Source organism: Amphiprion ocellaris, chromosome 14 (genome assembly GCF_022539595.1).
Source record: "Amphiprion ocellaris isolate individual 3 ecotype Okinawa chromosome 14, ASM2253959v1, whole genome shotgun sequence".
Classification (NCBI taxonomy): domain Eukaryota; kingdom Metazoa; phylum Chordata; class Actinopteri; family Pomacentridae; genus Amphiprion; species Amphiprion ocellaris.
Genome location: NC_072779.1, coordinates 8,488,353 through 8,508,722, shown reverse-complemented (window position 1 = coordinate 8,508,722; position 20,370 = coordinate 8,488,353). Strand labels below are relative to the sequence as shown.

The window sequence follows — 20,370 nt, the reverse complement described above, 5'->3', positions numbered from 1 at the left end:
CTGCCTTTAAAAGAAGATGCAAAGCAAACAAGCTTTTTTACATTGCTCTGTATAGACTGAAACCATACAGGAAATCATACTTTAAAAAATTAAAGGGTCAGTTCACAAAAAATACCAAAAAACAAAACAAAACCAAAGAAAAATGTCATTTATTCCTCTCTCTTCCATTTCTGTCTCCTTCCAGTATAATAGAAATTAAAAGCATTTCAATTGTGTAACAGTATTCTTAAAAACTCAACATGTCCCCGTTACTCTGAATCACCCACAAAAGTAAGTATTGACACATTTCCATACGCTACAATGTTTTAACCACAAATTAAATTCACCTCAAAGGCAGAGTTCTTAAAATGTATATGTATAATAATCAAAACCAAGTATAAAAATATGTCTCATGTAATTTGGTTGAACTGACCCTTTAAACACAAGCAGTTTCTGACTATTAATTTGATCTTAACCAAGCAAAAATGAGAAAAACAAGCTGTCAAATCACTTCTTTAGAAAGAGTTTATTTAGTGCATTTCTAGTTTGTCCACAGCAGGAACCAAAATATTAAGTTAATCTGTGCTCCCATTGATTCACCAAAGTTCTGGTCCAACACCATTGGTCCACTCATATTCTGGTGCAATACTATTGGTCCAGTAGTGTTCTAACACCCTCACATTGGTTCACTAGTGTTCTGGTACGACACTATTGGCTCACTAGTGTTCTCTTTTGGTCAGGAACACGTAAGACCAAAGGGGGAGGGGGAAAAAAACGGACCTTCGGCATGCTGCTACTGAGCAGAAGTCCACAAGCTTCCATGCAACAACAAACAAACAAACGGCAAGGGACAACAACAACAAACGGAAAGATAAACAACAGCATTGCTTGTAAGAAGTAAGCATGGAAGCATATACAGTAAACCTTATATTAACCTGCTAAAGCCCTCAGGAGGTTTGTCTGATATACAACAGATCTTAAAAAGGTAAAATCCCCCCCTCCCCAGACACATGCGTGCGCACACACTTGCTCTCGCTTGCCCACGCACACAAACGCACCGACCGCAAGCACAGCATGTACTCAACCTCTCGCACACAAACACACACTCACACACAGGCGCACCTGCATGCAAACAAAGGATCAGTCCTTGGAAGTGTACAAGGAATACGTTCGTCATTTTTAAAAATATGACTTAACCCCATGAGCTCTGTGTAAACATAGCGTACGGTAGAATAGATAAAGACCTACTTCCTTCCTTTGTAACTTTCTGGCCACTTGCCTTGTCGTTGCAGTAACCTAGTTAGTTAATACTTGGACTCTTTGGTTCTCTGTAACAGTCTGTTTTATCTGACTGTGTGACTGACTGACTGACTTTCTCTGTCCCTCGTTTCTTTCTCTCCCTCCCTCCCCTTTTTGTTTTCTCTATCTGGTTACGACACAGCAGGAAGAGTAGTCGAAAGGGAAGCGATTCACAGGTCCTGTCCCTCTGCAGACGAGAGCGGCAGAGCCAGACGGATTGATTGTCCTTGATTTATTTACATCACAGTCAGTCACAGTGGGCTCCGTTAAGTGGAAGAACACATTCCCGTAATCCTTCCTGTTCTTTTTTATCCTCTCCTCACCCTTAACCCCTCACCAGCCTGAAGTGTGGGCATGTCGGCCTGAGATCTGTGTGTGTGTGTGTGTGTGTGTGTGTGTGTGTGTGTGTGTTTGTGTGTGTGTGTGTGTGTGTGAGGGGTCGGGGGGCTAGGATAAGTCATTGTTGCTGGGCGACTTTCCTCCGCCGTTGAGTAGGGCTGAAGCGCTGCGACTTTTGGTCGGCGTGCCGCTGCCTGATCGTGAGAGTTCTGTCAGATCGTGGAGGGAGGGCTCTCTGTACATGGCCACTGCACACAGACACACACAAGACAAGAATCTTTAATTCGCTTATTGGTAGTGGTCTGACTGAACCACCCAGGTTTGGTATGCACAGCCTCGTTCAGGCAGTTAAGTACATTTAGTTCCCCTGCACAGAGATAACTCAGAGGTTTAATTAATCCTGATTTTATTGTCAGAGAGGATTTCCTGCAGTTTAAATCTGCACCATAGCACTTTGTAAATGTGGATAAATTATATTCTGTACAATTAACAAAGAAAGTAGCATTTTTTTTCCCTTAAATCTGATTATATTTACTCACTTAGAGGCAGCAGAGACTAGCTGTAATGCAACAGTGACATACTGCCTTTTTAAGTTGCAAGCCTTTTACCAAACAGCTGCCAGGCTGCACGCTGAGCAGATAAGGAGCAATATTAACATTTATTTGGAGTCGTGTTTGTGTCCATCTGATGAATGTAAGTCCAATATTCAGTCTCCTTTCAGATTTGTTTTCCCCTCCATTGATTCCCTAGGGAAATATCTGGCAGTTTAAGCTTAATCTGTGTGTCTGCCGTTCGGCGCTGGTCAAGCAGTGCACAGTTAGAGCTTTTTAACTGGAAACAGCTGCCTGCTGTAGCTAGAAGTGGTGGGACTCAAACAAAAACAGCCAAGTTGCATGTCAGACTGCCAAAGGGATGAGCTGAAAGATGCTAAACTGCACTCTAATGCTGGATAATTCTCTGTGGATTCATTATTACCAGCAGCACTTTGCCACATGTGATCTATTGTTACAATGGAACTATTGATTAGTCCGTCTCTGCTCCCTTCCTTTAAAAGATAGAATGTTCAGGACCATCTAAGGCCTTGATCTCTACTGACCAAGCATGTTTATTTTTCCATCTCCTCTGACATATTTGAGTCTAATACTTTTATTGTATGCTACTGATGACTCATTGGTTGATTCTCTTTTCCTTTTCTAAACTGCCCAGACGATCCTTTATCATTTGGTAATCTTTATAGTCTTTCTTTTTACTTCTAAACTTCTTGTACACTGTGTACTTACATTCAATCTGTTACATTTACACAACATCTTTGGTATGTACTTTAATCTCTTTCTGTGATGGTGCCATTAAAAGATCAGATTTTTATAAAATCTAATATCTTCTTATACCATCTAAAATACTCTTAGTTAGTGCAGCAAAATGGACATTTTCAAAAGCTTTCCTAAGATTCTTTTAAGTCAAAATCACCCTGAGATGCTAAAATAATTTATTATAACTTATTTTAGGCAATATTGTTCTACATGGACACATTCTTAAATTTTAGTTTTTATAAGAGCATATGATGTCTTACCTAATGTTACCTTTGGTTGTTGCATATTCAGTCATGAATATTTAAAAATCCCCATGCAGACAGGTTTAAAGACGACTAGAAACACTCTGCTATGTTTGTCAACAAGAAAGTGAATTTAACTTAATTTAATTCCTTCATTGACAAATCCAGAATCTATGAATGTGTGACATCTTAAAGTTAAACCATAAGAGGAGAAATGTCTTCTACGCCTGTATGAAATCCTTTGTCTCCATGTTTGTGTTCTGAAAATCTCAGGTTTTCACAAATTGCAGATTTGAACCATGACTGGGTTCCACACTTGTGATGTCACAAAACCCTGCTTGTCTGAATATGGGTTAAACTTAAGTTGAGCTCAGAGAAACTTCACCAATGAATCTGAGAACAGTCAAACCCACATGCACACCGCCTGCATTATTTTGTACAGTAAAAGGAACAACAAGGAAAACATTTTTGAGTTCTTTAGATGCTTTAAACAACTGTTCAACTCTTCCATCGGTCCTACCTTTGAGCGGTTTCGGTATGAAGTGTGCTGCGGCCTTGTTCTTCTTGACGTGGTTCCCCTTCATGATTCCTCCCTCCTTGTTGAGTCCCAGGTACCAGGCCCGGCCCGAGGCCTGCTGCCGATACAGCATGGAGGAGTAGGTGACGTAGTAGTTCTCAAACACCGACTCCTTGAACTTACACTCCGGGGTAAAGTGTTCCTGTGCAGAAAAGTGACAGACATTAGAATGAATCGCAAAAGAAAGATGACAGGGAGGTGATGAAGTGGTCGTGGAGAGGTGGGGCGTTAGCTGCAGGAGGAACCGAGTCACCGAAGGCACGACTTTGTAACGGCAACTCCATTATAAAGTGTTCAATCACTCCTCCATTCTGCCATCAGTGTGTTCATCCATCAGCTGGCCTGCTCTTTGATTCATTATCTCGGCCAAGCTGTAGTCTCCCAGAACAAACTGCACCAACTTAGGACAGCTGACATTTGCATTTCCTTATTCCTGCATCTCCATAGCAACCGGCTACTCCCTTGAATACCAACCAACCCACTGAGAGAAAGATGGTGCCCAGGTTGCCGGGGGAGACGGAAAGATACAGAAACAATGTTCTTTCTCTCCATCATCTATTAATTTTGTATGATTTTTGGTTAATTTTGTGTCTGCATCATCTTCTCCTTCGTTCAGTAAGAAAACCTTAGAGATGCTTAGTGTGTATCTTCATAAATACCGTGTGTTTGTATTCTGCATTTAATATCAGGTGCAAAGATGAGACGAGTGATATCAGCGTTATGACTGAAGCCAGCTCCCTCAGAATGACAATGCAAAGCGGCCAGGACTGGACCTGATGGAGCAGATACCGTGGTGCTGTACGTGCTTCAAGTGTGGCTCTTATTACATCGAGGTGTGTGTAGTTTTTCTATTTCCTCTTTGTTAGTTTTGGTCTTTTGGTTTCGCAGCTCTGTTTGGACTGCTGGAAGTGCGTGTTATTTTTGTTGATTCTTTTTTGTTATTGCTTCTCCGCCACCCACCATCAGTGTTCAAGAGCTAAAGTGAGGCACTTAATGCACTGCACTGCAGCCAATACTACCTCCTGACCTGTCTGAAAAATACTATCCATACATGCACAGTGGGGATGTATATCGAGTGGTGGTGGTGGTGGTGGGGGGGAAAAAAACAAAACATGAAAACTAATTTTGGGAGTTGCGTGTAAATGGACACGAAGTAATCTCCCTATCAAAGAATGACTGAGGGGAGATAAACAAAAGGAGGCTAGAGGATGATCTGAAATCAATCCTGAGAAGCCACAATATCAGGAGACAGATAAGGGAGGCTCAGACACTGGATTATAACACCCTGTGGCAGCTGAGTCACAAGGCAACGCTATAGTTAAAGTATTGATGTGATGATAGGATGGTAATGAGACTGCTCAGACTGAAAGCTTTTTGCTTCATTACTCAACCTGACCCAAAGAAGAGATTCTAGTCTGTGGTGGTGATATTGATGATGATGATGAAGGCGTGTGTGTCTGTGGTGACCTACAGAGGTGTAGAGAAAGCCTTCGTTGTTCATTGCCAGGTAGAGTTTGGTCTGGACACCCTGGATGGCCACCACACGAAGCCCCACTGGGATCAGGTTGAACACAGCTACATATGCACACACACAAACACATGGAGACACGCAGCAAACAAACATGCAGTGAGGAAAAACAGAGAAAAATACTCATCAATATCAATGGCACGATGACACCCGCATTTTTGCAAAAGAGATGCTATTTTAGAAGGTCAGTCGGGCGATGCGGTGACTGAATTACACTAACAATTTAGCTCCAGGTATAAAGCGTGGGATGACAAAGGGGAAGAATTATCAAAAGGCGCGCTGCAAAGCAAGGTTTGGTAAACATTTGAGCGGTGCAAGGACACGTTTGGACAGAAAAGCCACAGATTTCCTCTATCATGCACATGAAAACGTTCCTGCCAGAGCTACAATTAATGATCCGTTTCATTATCAGCTCGAGTGTTCGCTATTTTCTCCATTCAATCAATCATTCAGTCTGTGAAATGTCAGAGGGTGGTGAAAAGTGCCCATCACAACTTCCCACACAGAAAATGATGCCTTCAAATGGCTTTTTGTTTGATTAACAGACCGAAGCCAAAAAAAAATATCCACTTTGCAATGATATAAACAAGAGCAAAGCAGCAAATCTTACAGTACAGAAGCTGCAATCAGAGAATTTGCTTAGTAAGTGAGTTTAACAATAATCAAAGCTGCTGTTTAATCAGCTAATTTGTCATTCAAGTGACATTTTAGACATCTTTCTGGGCTCTGTTTGGGCTTCTTAACACTGCAAGATTCAAGATGCTCTGGCTGTTTGTGGATCTTACAGCACAAATGGCAAACTGTCTGGGCTCCACACTGTTCAATGTCTGTTTGCACAGAATAAGTAGCTGTAGCAGGGACACAATTATTCCTGACATTTTGATGAGTCAGGGCCCTTGTTTAATTATAATCATTTAGCCAACCATGTTCTTTATAATGGCTGCGGTTACATGGAGATGTGGATTACATGGATTATCCATCCAGACCCAGTCACGGGTGACTTGATTCCATGTGGGCAGGCGTTTACATGATGTATACACCATGTAATCGTTTCATTAAAGGAACTCCGGTACGTACACAACAGTTGGTGGCCCGAGAAGTAGCAGAGATTAATGCGAGATGCTGGCAACACCAACTGTGCACAAGAAGGAGAGTGATTGCCGTCTGAACCATAACAACAGAATTGAATTAGCCGTATCAATCACACGTTGTGGCCTGCGTGCGCTCGTGGGTGTGAGAGAATGAGATAGAGCGGAGGGGGTGAAGAAAGAATCTGCTCACGAGTTCAACCTTTCATTATTTCAGAGATGTGAACGCTGCACTGTATGTTGTGGGGATATTTAATCAATTTCTTTAAGCAGGAAACATTTAACACAGACAGATTGCCGTGTTGCCATCTGACATTTGGAGGAAAAGCGTGCACCATCTCACTAATTAAATGAACACTTGACATGTTGTTGAGTGACGGCCTGAATTAGAATTTCCACATCAAACGGATTTCCACAGGGTGAACTTTATCATTAAAGTGGATTTAACTGGGTTTGGATGTTAACTCCAAAGTGGAAACATGGGAATTAAATTAAATCACTCCTTGCTTGTTATTAAACCTTCAATGTGTTGCAATATTCTGCTGTACATGAAGGGATGTAAATCAACTCTATGAGTGAGACTGTAGGAAGACATAGTTTCAGTCTCAACTGTACATTAGTTTAAGTATTTATTGTATGCGTTTTAAAGACACAAATGCCTAAACTAGTTGAAAATATGCAGCTTGAATACTGTTTTCCTTTTAGAAAGAAAGACATTTGTAAAGATTTTTGTGTTTTGATGCACAGAGAAAATCTTTTTACATGCATTTTAAAATTGTATTTACAGTTGCTGGCATTGGAGGAAGACACTTTCTTTTTCAATTTATGTCAGTTCTACAGCTGATTTAAAGCTGAAAAGAATGATCGATTCACAGAAAACGTATCTGTTGATAAGTGAATATTTGCAGTAGTCATTTTTCCAGTCTTCTTATGTTTCTTAAATGGGATGATTTAATACTTTTTCTTTAACATACACATATGATAGTAAGTTCAACATTTTTTGGCTTTGGACTGTTGAGAAGATTAAACAGGTATTTTCTAGAATTTACTTGAGTCTCATTTGCATTTCTCTCTATACTCTGACATTTAACAGCCAAAATGATTAATCAACCAGTAAAGAAAATAACTGGCAGATTAATTGATAATGAAAATATTTATTTCTTGCAGCAGCTAGTTGGTTTTTGAAACAAATGGAGCAGCAGTGAGACTCACCATAGGTGCTGTCCTCATCCTTGGTGCCATCAATTGTGCCATCAGGCTGCATCTGCAGCTGGAAGCCCTGGCGACTGGAAAGCCTGGTCACAATGCCCTTTAACTGGGGCTCTGAGAGGAGAGAAGAGGACAGAAGAGATGCATGAACTGCATTCATTTCTTGTTACACCATCATGTGATCACATGGATCAGATCCAGCAGTCTCCAGGAAGCCGGAAGTTTCAGAGGAGGAGAAGCTGTTTATATTTCCAATCACTGCTGCTGGAGAGCCCAGTATCGATCGCTGGCCCCTGAACATTGTAGCTCTCATTAAAATCAGATAATAATCGACAGATGTGGCATGATGGAGTAGTCCAGGCTCTGGTCTCAGCTAGGATTCTGGTTTAAGCAGAAGTCTTCACAGTTGCTACAACACTTTACTGCTGCACAACATAAAGTTATTTACATGAGATGTTAATGGGGTCATGCAATGGGATGGATTCCAGGTAGAGAGGAGATGAAGTGCTGAGGATCCGGCTTAGTGATGAGAAAAAAAAATGGTGTTGGATGGTGGTGGTGGTGATGCTGGTGGAGACGATGGCTGAGGTGGTGGTCCTGCTCATGGCTCTCCATGCTCTCATCACCCCCCAAACACCCCTCAGACCTGGTGGTCGCCTTCTCTTCCGTTTCTTCCTCGATCCAAACAATTTGACGCGCGAGAACACGTTCAGCTTGCTCGGCTTCTCGTTTGCGCCTTTGCTGTTGCTCGGGCTGCCGCTGCCTCGGCACGCGTTCGCCTTCTCCCGCTCCCTCGCCTGCCGCTTCTGGCGGATCAGGGAGCTGGCGATCGCCGCTGCCCGGGACATGTTCCCCCGGTAGAGTGAGACGAGGCTGTGCGTCCCGGTTGGAGAGGGTGTTCGCAAGGCAAAGGCGGTGCGTGTGGGGTGGGGGGGGGGGGGGGGTGGGTGGTGTGCGGGGAGGAGGGGGGGGGGGGGTCTACACCACCCACGGCTCAGTTCGCATCACACACCGGCCGATGCAGTCTCGCAGATATCCGTGATTTTAAAGAGCGTCCAGAATCCTCCATCCGTGCGTCCGGGCGCGTCATAGAAGTCGTTAAAACAAATCCGGTTACTGTGACTGAGCGTTAACGCCTCACATATCCCCCCCCCTCCTCCTCCTCTTCCTCCTCCTCCTCCTCCCCAAGGGGTCTGAGTGGCAGAAAGCTGTCTGATTCCCCACCTCAGGTGATCTTCTTCTCCTTCCTCTTCTGGGCGTCCCGAGAGAGCGCGGAGGAGGTGATCCAGTCCCGGGTCCGAGTGGCGAATCAACAGCTTAGGAGCTGCTGGGAACGACACCGGGGCTTGTTGTTGATGATCACTGCAGCTGCTGCTTCCGCTGCTTCCTCTTCTTCCTCTGCTGCTGCTGCTCTGCGCCGCTCCCCCAGCGATGCTCCGCTCCTCGACGCTGTCCGTGACAGAAATGCAGCAACCGGAATGTTTGTCAATGAAACAGCTCGGGGCTGGTTCAGTGGGAAAGGGATCATGATGCAGCCGTGCCGTTCATAAAATTGCTGCAGCCCTGCCCGGCCCGAGGAGGAGGAGAAGGAGGAGGGTGTGTGGATGTGCGCGTTATGTGTCCGTGTGGGGAGGAGGTGGTGGTGGTGGTGGTGGTGGTGGTGGTAGAGCGGGGGAGGAAGGGTGAGGGAGGTTTAGGCAGCTCTTTCTCAGAGGGCACCTGTAGGCAACACCCACGTGGCATGATATTTACATGTTGCACTGATGTGTGATAGGGCAGGGGGAGGTGGAGGGGGACAAAGATGAGGGGGGAGGAGAAGAGGGGTGTAATAAAGGAGGAGGAAAATAAACAGTGAAATAAGGGGAGGGAGGGAGGGAGGGAGAGGAGACAGGTGAATGAATGAGAAGAGGAATAATGGAAGAAGAAGAGGGGGAGGTGAGAGAGAGAAAATGAGATATTGAGTGTGAGGAGAGAAGCTTGTAGAAAATCACCAAGAAATGGATTGGAAAAGAGAATGATGAATGAAAGAGGAGGGGAAAATGAGGAGAGGCATGAGAGTCAGTGGCAGAGAGAGAGAGAGAGAAGTGGAGGAAAAGAGGAAATTGCATAGATAAGGAGGCATGAGGAAATTAGATAAAAGAGAGAGAAATATGGAAATAGATGCTAAATGAAGTGAAGACCTGGTGAGGCTATGAGAGAGAGAGAAAATGAGAGAGAGTGAGGGAGAAAGGAGGGGCTCCCCTCTTATTTTGGTGCAGAGGTTCACCACTGCTGCAGCGTACAAGAAGGAAGGTGAATATCAGAAGCAGCACTTCAGTTTAGGTGTCATTTTTTTCCCCTGCATGTTTTGCATTAGAGCAGAGGCAGGCATCCAGCAGCAATCAGCCGCCTCATGCATGTCGTCTGGCCGCAGGCAGCCCCCACAGGGAAGCAGATGCACAGCTGTCAGAGCCAGATACAGCTGCAATGGCGCATGGCAACTGGTACAGAAGAAGAAGAAGAAGAAAAAGAGGAGGAGGTGGAGGAAGTGGTGGTGGTGGACAAAAAGCCCGGAAAACTCCCAGCGGAGGTCGCATGTGGCACCTGGCACCCGGAACAGCAGGCAGGAGCCGGTGCATGCTGTTCTCCGGATGGGAAAGATTGTGAAAAATCGATGGCTGGAGAGAGCAAGAGAGGATGTGGTGAGCCGGTAGAACTGCATAACTGAAGAGGAGGCAAACTCAGTGGGCTGCAAACCCACTGTGAGAATGATAAGACAGTAGGTGGAGGAAAAGTGATGGACAAGGTCAAGATCTGGTCACTGAGGTGGAGTCTTTAGCCTGCCATTGACTTGGAATCCCAGCCGTGGCCTCCTTGGTTAGGTAAGAACCCTTGTAAATGTGCAAAGATAAATATAGTTGTAGCTGTGACTGTACAGTTCAGCACATATTCCCTGAGACAACACTTTAGCCTTGACAGATTTCAAAACCAACCTTTAATGTCGCCTAAAAAGCAAACATGCAAGTAATGACTGAAAGCCAGGTCTGGTCCTTCATCTTTCTTTCATGAGATCCCTGCTTTAAGCCCAACACCACGTGCCCCTAAAAGCAGCAGCCACGCAAAAAAATCAGAGCAGCATAAAACACATCCGATACAAGGTGATCCCGAGGAACACAACCGGTTCCTGCTCTAAGCTGCCACAGAGGCAAATTTAAATGTTACAGAAAGAAAGCAGATCAATAAACGGATCAATAGAAAAGCGATCCAACAGCCAGACAACACCGAGGAAGGAATTAGAAATGGATTTGTCACTGGGATTACAAAAATATCTCATTTAGATAAATGATTAAGCAAAAAATAATTGACAAACTTGAGTCTGCCTGTGTGTGAAAATGAACAGTAAAGTGCCCTAATGTGACATAAGGATGCATGAATGCAAACAAATGTAAACAGCTACAAATACATTTGAGTTTTTGGGCCTATTTTATGATAAGAAAGTAAAGTTCTTTAAGTTGTGGTTGGTGCTCCATAGCGCCACCTAGAGGCAGTTTGGGGATTTGACCAAAGGGAGGAAAAAAAAAAGTAAGGTTGGAGAAGAGAGGGTTCACTATGACAGAGGACACTACACTAAACAACACTTTTAGCAAATATTCAGCTGATGCTTGTGTGTGATTCAGTATAACCAGCTGCATATTAGCTGACCAAAACTTTCAAAATCTTTAAAAGCAGCAGTTTGATACACTTAAACCTCAAATGTGTGTACTTGAATCATGTCCTGGAACATTTTGATTAAGGTAAAATTTAACCATATAGCCTTAACCCCAAGTTATTTTGCTTAATCTTATTCAGAGAGAGAAAAAGTGAGTGGAAAACGCTGAGACTTTTGATTCGGGGGTCTCAGAGGGGGGGTTGTGATAAGTTAAGCCAATAAAACTATTCATTTAACGCTAACAAAATGAAAGCAGGATGTTGTTTTCTGCACAAATATTGTGGATTTTTTTTTAAGTTGAGGTTGTGAAATCTGCCCTGTAAGTTCAGGTTCTCAGTTCCTGAAATGCATTAAATATGGATTTATTCGAAGGGCTGCAAAGGACATAGCAGAATAATATTAAAAATCAACATTACAAGGATATTTATTATGATAGTGTGTGTTAAAGTGTTTTCAAAAGCCCATCATGTGTCTAATAGAAGCAGAAGGGCGCGGCCTCTTTCAGCACCACGGACAGCGCTTCAAGTTCAAACTCGGTCCAAGACGCACTTTGGCTCAATTTATACCAAAATATTCAAATTTTATTAAACAAAATTCAGATAAATGGCAAGTTGGACACTTTTAGGAGTCGTAACTAACTGTAGAATCCATCTGCAGAGGCCTGACAACAAGAAATATCTAAAAAGTCGCTTTAAAGACTTCCTGCCTCATTGTAACTCAACTTGCGTCCCTCCTGCGCTCTGACACTTTATTCCCAAAGCCGATCAGAGTTTTGCTGATATTCTCACAACTTCTCCTCAAAATTCTGTAACATAATCGCCATAAGCCGGGTTAAATCTCGCAGCCTGAGTCTGTTTCCCTTTTGGTCTTACCTGAGGTGGATCGACGGAGAGGGAAAGTCATGCTGCGCCCGTGGAGCTCCGGAGCCTTGTGCTCATGGCTTTTTTTCGCGCTTCCTGTTGTGCGCCGCTCGACGAAAAGAGGACGAATTACCGAAGTTCAAACCAGAGAATTCTCCCCGGCATTGGATCCATTAAGGCCGCGCACGCTGCGTTGACGGGAGATCATTACGGAACATTAGAGGCCATTAAGCCGTTGGAACCGGTCATCAATGATTCATCTCGAGGCCCCGCTGATCTGGCACAATAAGTGAAGGAGGGAGCCAGCAGGCCGGTCCCAGATCCAAGGATCTATCGAGGAAACTGTGTGTGTTGTGTTTGTTAGTGTTTCTATGTGTGAGAAATGAGTGAAGGTGGGACTCAAGCTCCTAAATGTATATTACTGCACTGGTAAGGTCTCTGTTGACCTCCCAGTGACCCCTGACCTTAAAGTAGCTACAAACCATCCAAAAACTACAAGGGCCTCTGTGACTACTTTTGTCTGTGTCACAATCTGTAAGTTGCTTTTTGTTATCTTAAAAAAAAAGTGCAACTAAGAAATATGTTCAGTTAAACTGCCGATTTTGTTACTAACTGTGCAGAAAATATACTAAAAAAAACTGTCAGTTTCCTGATCTCAAATGCCACGCCATCAACTTCACGTTTTCCACTATCAACACTCAAAAAGCAGAAACTATCACATCTGAGAAGCTAAAACTTACTGCCTGAATTGAGGAATCGTGCACAGAAAAAAAACAAACACTGAAAATAACATATTGGATGTGAAATGCAGGAAAAAAACTGCATTAATCAAGAGGAGTAAATAAATTCTCAGTCAGGACTGAGCAAAGTCCATCAGGCTATTTAGAATAGAATAGAATAGAATAGAATAGAATAGAATAGAATAGAATAGAATAGAATAGAATAGAATAGAATAGAGATGCTTTATTCATCCCCAAGGGGAAATTCTGTAGTTACAGTAGAAACTGTAACACAAATAAATAAAAATTTGCTGAAGCACAATATTTACAATAAAGTGCAAAATACAGTAAGATTTTAAAAAGTACAAAAGTGAAAAATGCACCCTAAAGTGTCAAATGCTAAAAATAAAAATATACAGTGAATGAGGAATTTTATTTGCTCGTCAGAATGATAAAAATACATAAAAATGACTATTTTCAATAATTTCTCACAGACCAATGCTAGTGTTCAACCTCAAATGACCGTCAAGCTAAACTTAAATTTTTGTACCTAATTAATTCAATAATTTACTCAAAAGTGCTGCCAAGCATTTTCCAAACTCACAAATGTACATTGCAATACTGATTCCACACTTATCATATAGAAAATGCATCATACAGTCACAGTGTTTAAGCTGTAGAGGGAAACAAAATGCACCAGCTGCATGTTCAAATAAACAAATACAAGCAAAGCCAGTGAATTGGCCTTGATTTGAGGAACTTTCAAAACAGAGACAAACTTACACAGCATGCACACAAACACTCAGAAACACAACTAATGGCTCTGCACTGCATCTCACACTGAGTCTGTGGGCTGCATCCCCGCAAAGCACATTAAATAGTAACCTCACTCAGAGCGACGCTGCCAGTTCAGGATTACACACAGACTCTGCACAGCCATCCATAGCTCTATATTATCAGTCCATTACATTGTTGTCCTGTTACAGTGCTTCCTGTGGAGCAGCCAGTTAAATCACAGTGGCGTCCGTATTACCGAGATGATACAGTAAGCATTACAGATTGCAGTGTCTGTTGCTGCTGCACACATTGCAGCATGGGGGAGCATAAAATCACAGAAGCCAGTGAAGCAGGACGCTGTTAGAGAACTTGCAAAGTCAGCAACTTAAAAAGGGGAGCTAAAAGAAGAATCTGAAATCACTTTGCTTCTCATTCTGATTTCCCAAATCTCACTAAAACTCCATTAGTGCATTTAATTGTACCATTATGTCAAGGCTTCCTGTGATCAGGAAATGACTGGATTGAGAAGAAGGATGGTCTGGGTCATTTGTGTTTAGATTTCCTTCCTTTATTTTGCATTATTAGGTCCTCTGTTTGTCTCAGTTGAAACTGGAATACAGTTTCAGCTTTGAACAAACAATTAATTCCTCCCAAAACAGCTCTGTGGCCTTGGCTCAGAATAGCAAACCACAAAGATGGCAGCAGGTACGTTTTGGCAAAGGTTTCCAGGCCAGCAGCCTGGGACGGTAGCCAGTATTCAATCACTGTAATCTAGTCCAAAAAAAAAAAAAAAAAACTCTGCAGCTGTTTTCCCACCAGAGTATCTGCTGTCATCCACCACCAGCAGTTCAGGTAATCAGCCACTAGATGGCGCCATATTATCAGAGACGATAATGTAAGACTAAGGTGGAGGTTGTCGAAAGAGTGATTGCACATAAAAGGTTAAATAGTTCACGTTGGACAATCTGCAAATAATCACTTCTGAGTACCAGGAAAGTGCGTGATAAGATTTCATGACCGAGCATCCAATTTAAAAGTCAAACCTCTCCGAGAACAAGATGTTAATGAGTTTCTGTGCTGCCCGAACTTAATCCTTAATCGTACTATAATAGATGGAGCACACAGTGACATAAAACCCTGCTTGTCTGTCCAGCAGAGAGAGTCATTACTAAGATGTTTTAGTCTCAAAGTGAAACAGATGTGACAGATGTCAGTGATTGCAAACACTGCTGGGTTTGTATTACTTTGTAATATGTTGACAAACAAAGCAACGATACACTTAATCAATGAAATTACCAGTTGCAGCCTCAGGAACTGCTCAGTCTGTGTCTTTTAATATTTCCCATGTATATATTTAACTTTCATCATTACAATTCAAAGCTGTTATCCTTCCTAGTTATCTGGCAGTGATGCTACAGTTTTATAAACATTAAACCATTTACTACAATATACTGAAGAAAAATTACAGAATACTGAAACACAGAATTGATGACGCCATCTCAAACATAAAATGTCCTGAGAACATTTTTTTACAGGCAATACTAGCAAAATGAAGCATCTTGTCTTTCAATATTAAAAAAAAAAGAAATTAAAGACAAATAATGCAAACATTTAAATATCTTCAAAAAACCAGAGAATCTTTTGTCAAATGTCAAGCAGGGCTTTTTAAAACTGTTATGGCCTTCTTATTATTTCACATTCAAATATTTCAGAATTTAATATGTATTTCTATTAATATATTCATGTTAATAGAATAAATGAAATTGTTAGCCAGAGCTTTTACTGCTGTGGTACTTTCTGAGCAGACGAGCTGCACATAGTTGTTTCTTAGCCTAATTCCAGCAAGCTTTCGGATAATATTAAAGTGAGTAAAGTTATATTTGATCTATTTTTTTAATAGAATTTTGATCTCTTTTAACACAGCATGTATTTTGTGATCATCAGGAGGGAAAAAAAATAATAAATCAAAACGGCCAGTGCCCTATTTTAACAATATGCAGCTGGCAAAATGGGACACTGACAAAATTTTCATTTTTTTTTAAGAGGCAACCAGTGTACAAAACAGATTCTTGGTAGCTTTGATACATAACTACATTCTATTACAAAATAAATAGGAATTACTTTTTAGACCTTAATAAGGTTACAAATTTCAGTTTTGTTTGAATTACTGCAAGTGTATGTCATGCCCACTTTTATGACTCCATACACGTCAACTTTTATTTCTTAATTAATTGCCCGTTCTGGAATGTATGAGTATTGATTTGGGGATATTTTATGTATTCCTTATCTTTATATATTCCCAATTTGCCAGGTTTCCCACTATAACAATACTCACCCTCCTTGAAATATTCAGTTCTGATTGAGACAACATGATGCTGAACATTGCACTTTATGAAATTGTACTGGACTTAATTATACTAAAAAGTCTAACAATCTTTCCACATATTTCATATTGTGGTTCCACCCTATAAACCACAACAACAGACTATCTTCAAAAATGAATCAACACCACAGACTTTAGAAATTAGAATCCGTGTCCAGGGGTTGTTTTGGGTCTTCTCTCTCAGTGGATCTATCATCTTATAAATCACTCCCCCTTTGTTTATTGACGTGGTTTTATTGCCTTTCAGTGTATTGATGCATTTTCTTTGTGCCCTTTGCAAGTGCTTTATGGGTAACAGCTGCCATAAACTAAATAAGGTTTATTACAATAGAGTCACCAGCAACTGGACGTTCTGTTATAATAACCCGTAGTTTCAGAGACGCTAAAGTTAATCTAAATATCACTATTATATGTAGCCGGCAGGCATCGTTTATCTGCTCCTCAAATATCCTCGTTGAAGCTTAATCAGTTGGTATTCTATTTTTACTGCCACTGTCTCTTAATTGCTGATTTCCAATTTAGCTTTTCTATGAAGCGTACTGCCAAATTAGCTCAATTCCCCAGAGCTGTGCTTTATTCTCGATGGGGAGGAGACGTTTATCACAAACTATCTACACTTAAACAAACCAGTCAGAGATTTTCATCAAGTTTTTTTCTCTTGTAAAACCTAAAAATGTAGTTTGAAAACTTCTCATTGGTTTATAAAGCATTGGGGAAATACCAGCCACATATCCAACAGTGGTCCTCACTGCAGTAGCTGTTTTTCACCCTCTGAAGGGAGGGGGGCAGCAGTGAGCACATTAATTTTGTGTGTCTCAATGAAGCAAAGAAGAAAACTTAGCCACAGCCGTAGACTGTACAACAAAGTATAGTGTCTAGAGCCACAACATTAAGCTTACTGACAGGTGGAGTGAATAACATTGATCATCTTATGGCAATACAATGTTCTGCAGGGAAACTACTTCATATTTTTCCAGACTAAGCAAACCCACACAACACTGTTAATAATGCTCCCTGGACCACTGTAAAAAACTGCTCAGGAACTGTTTGAGGAACATGATCAAGAGCCTTAACCTGGTCTCAACCACATCCCAGCACAGGATGCAACAGAATAAATGTAATTCATGAAAGCACCACCACAAAACCCACAGTGACCTAAAGCATTCATCACAGCATCCTGTGACAGAGACACCCCAGACTGTTTAGAGGAAGAAATGGGGACCTACATAATGTCATGCTGGTTGTTTTAATGTTGTGGTTGATCGTGTATTTACTTAATGTATGCTTTATCTGAAGTGTTTTCAAATTGCACTTTTACTTGCCTATCTAACTCAGATTAATGTGTTGCATACTAAGTAGATGAATAGAACTGCTGTTAAAAAAAAGAGAAAACTAAGCTCTGAGTTCTGAGAACAAAAGTCAGAATTCTAAGTTTAAAGTCAGATAGATAGATAGATAGATAGATAGATAGATAGATAGATAGATAGATAGATAGATAGATAGATAGATAGATAGATAGATAGATAGATAGATAGATAATATTTTATTTGGGTCATTTTTTATAGTGGCGCTAATCTTTCTCCATTATAATGCAACATTCTGACCACAGTGAAGTGACTGTTACGGGTAGTAATGTGTTAATGCTACTTTTACACTGAATCTTTGCGGTTTTCCTCCTAGCAGGAGGGACAGTGCTGCCACTAATTTCCCTGCTGACGTACACTTTTCTTAATCCTCTTTCCTGGCTTTACGACTCATTTAAACAAAACCTTTGATCATCACTTCCAGATTAAGATTTAATCATCATTTGATTTGTCGTTTAGTGCCAGTTCACGTTTAAAACCTCAAAATGCCACTTTTACATCTTTAAACTGTGATGTCATCAACAAGGTGGACAATCAATGTACAGAAACTAATTTAGATTGAATACAATTTTAAAAAATAAGAGAATAAAAAAAGTCATTGCTCATGATATGAGAACATGTATCTATATTCCTGATTAAAGTGCTCTATTCATTGTACAGAGCAGCTCTATGTATTCTTAACTGGCTCCACTCAGTTGGATAAAAAGCCGCTGTTTTATGAATGAGTCGAGGTTTCATGCTGAGATTATTATTCATGATAGAGCTCAGCTTGCGGGCAACTCCCTTTTTTGTCACCATGGCAATGATAGTTTCCCAGTTTCCACTGCGGTGCATCCCGTGTCGATTTTATTGCTGTCCAGAGGGCACTGATGAATGAATTTGTGCGCTCGCCGCTGCTGGAATGAGACGTGAGAGCCAGAAAAGCCCCTCTTTGGGAGAAGTAATAACCCATGTTAGCGATTTTACAAGACCGACACTTATTGGATCTTTCATCTTGAGCACAGAGTAATTAAAGACCATGCAGAAGGTTTATGAGTCTCCTCCATGCAATCTGTTTGCTTCTCCTACAATAAAACACATGAAATAGTCTGTAAAGCTTCAAGCTGCTACATCTGTGCAGAGAAAACGTGAGATAAATGAGAAATCGTGAGTTTATATGAATAAAATTCAATTTCTAAGAGGTTTTAAAGCTGCATGGTGAAGCTTCCACTCTCTGCCTCTGTGTTCTGAACTGTGGGGACAATGGGAATAAGTGTGCTGATCTCAGCATCCCCACTAAGCTTCAGCCCATATTTCTGCTCGCAGTTAAGAAAGAAAAAAACCCGCAAGATTGCATCTTTGTTCTCATCCAACTCGGGTTCCTCACCTTTGGCGGCATGCTCCTTATCCTCTTTGCTTTTCGTTTTTCCGCTCATGGAGCTGAGCCGCTTCTCGCTGGTTGTTGAATCAAACTTCAGGTGTGAGATGAAGGAATTGTCTCCTTGTTCTTCTTTCCTTCTTGCCTTTCTTTACTTGTTCATCCTCCCCGGGTTTGTTTCTCCCTCTTCCAGGCTCCGCAGTCCCACCTCTCGCCCTCTGGTCCCTCCTGTCCCTCTCTGCCTCCCCTCAGCTCGGCTCGGCTCGATTTGAAGGGACCGACACGGCGGCGGGACGCGGGCACATGCTCACGTGCACGCGCCAGAAAACTGCCCGCGCGCACTGAGACAAAGAGAGATGGAATGAAATGTGCACGAACAAGACGAGGACGAGTCCACATGGCTGGAGATCATGCTGTGAGTGTGTGGTTAGTTTCAGGAGGAAGATCAGATTTTTTTTATTTATTCTAATTAACAGCTCAATGGAACCTTCACTCATGTTATACACAGATCAGTCACAACATTATGACTACTGACAGGTGAAGTGAAGAACACTGATCATCTCGTTTTACCATCCTGCAACCCACAGGACCCACAGAATTCACTCCCACCATCCCCAGAGGTCCTTTGTCCATGTCCCACTGGGTCAGAGGAGTTTTAGCAGCATAAATCTGACCATCACAATATTAGACAGGAGGCCATAATGTTATGCCTGATGGGTGGACCTGCAGGCTTAGCTGCATAGCTTATTGTAAAGACTCTATTTCTGACTACTTATTATTGAGGTTTATTACAGTACTTTTTGCACTATGAACAGCATCCTCTGCTTTTTGCACTGTATCATGCAATTATCATGTTGCACTACTGTGTTTATATATTCCTTTCTAGCTTGTAAATATCTGTATATACTGTGTTATATTTATTTTTATCACTACTAGTTTTTTCCCTGTTCTTCTTTCTATAGTTTCTTTATTTTTATTATTCTCTTTCCATATTTCTAGGGTGACACCAACAGCCATGTTGCCATTAAAGCTGATTCTGATTAACATTTGTAAGAAAAATTGCTATTTTACTGTCAAGGGAGAACTTAGTAATGATGTTATTAAAAAGTGGAGAGCAACGAACCTCACAACCCTCTATTCATCAGCAACATTCACACACTGTAAAATAAGAAACAAAGAAAATCAGTTTCAAAGAAGAGGGGCTGAAAATCTGGCAGCAAGGGTTCCCTGGAAAAAGTATGTTAAAAATTATGAATACTGTAACAATCCAAAACTATGACAGTAGCAGCAAATATTCATGTAAATTATACTGTGTGTGTATATATATATATATATATATATATATATATATATATATATATATATATATATATATATATATAATGATCCAAACTTAAATAGTGCAGTAGTACAGTTTTCAAATTAAAAATTGCAATGTGGGCATTATTTTCAACTTTGTTTACTGGTGCTGTTTTTGTTTTTTATTATTATTTTCATGATCGATATGTAAATTGTCACTTCTTTGTGTGGTTTTACTTGTCTTAATCTGCAATTAAACAAAACATGGCAATCTGTAAAACAACAAGTGAAAATTTATAATATTTAATACATGTAATTTGTCTTTCACATCACGGCAGATATCTGTGAAATG

At 41.2% G+C, this 20,370-nt stretch overlaps 1 protein-coding gene across 4 annotated transcripts; it reads right to left on the bottom strand.

The window, feature by feature from the left end:
* Positions 1 to 486: 486 nt before the first annotated feature.
* fgf13b (fibroblast growth factor 13b) lies at positions 487 to 18,928 on the bottom strand. Of its 4 annotated transcripts, none has more exons than XM_023268538.3 (5): positions 18,729 to 18,928; positions 7,575 to 7,685; positions 5,218 to 5,321; positions 3,690 to 3,888; positions 487 to 1,865 (listed from the first exon to the last, which is right to left on the bottom strand). In XM_023268538.3, exons 1-5 carry the CDS (start codon positions 18,775 to 18,777, stop codon positions 1,726 to 1,728), a joined length of 603 nt encoding a protein of 200 aa, XP_023124306.1. In that variant the 5' UTR covers positions 18,778 to 18,928; the 3' UTR covers positions 487 to 1,725. The 4 variants fall into 4 exon arrangements, with proteins under 4 accessions (XP_023124306.1, XP_035803270.1, XP_023124307.1 ...); XM_035947377.2 differs by lacking the exon at positions 18,729 to 18,928 and adding an exon at positions 12,132 to 12,284; XM_023268539.3 differs by lacking the exon at positions 18,729 to 18,928 and adding an exon at positions 8,796 to 9,211.
* Positions 18,929 to 20,370: the final 1,442 nt, after the last annotated feature.

What these genes read in the sequence shown, in the direction of transcription:
- fgf13b (XM_023268537.3), bottom strand. Translation starts at nt 8,419, where the DNA reads ATGTCCCGGGCAGCGGCGATCGCCAGCTCCCTGATCCGCCAGAAGCGG. An exon ending in GAAGAGAAGGCGACCACCAG is followed by an intron (nt 7,686 to 8,217) that starts GTCTGAGGGGTG and finishes CTCTCCTCTCAG; the next exon opens with AGCCCCAGTTAAAGGGCATT. An exon ending in CATACCGAAACCGCTCAAAG is followed by an intron (nt 1,866 to 3,689) that starts GTAGGACCGATG and finishes GTCTGTGTGCAG; the next exon opens with TGGCCATGTACAGAGAGCCC.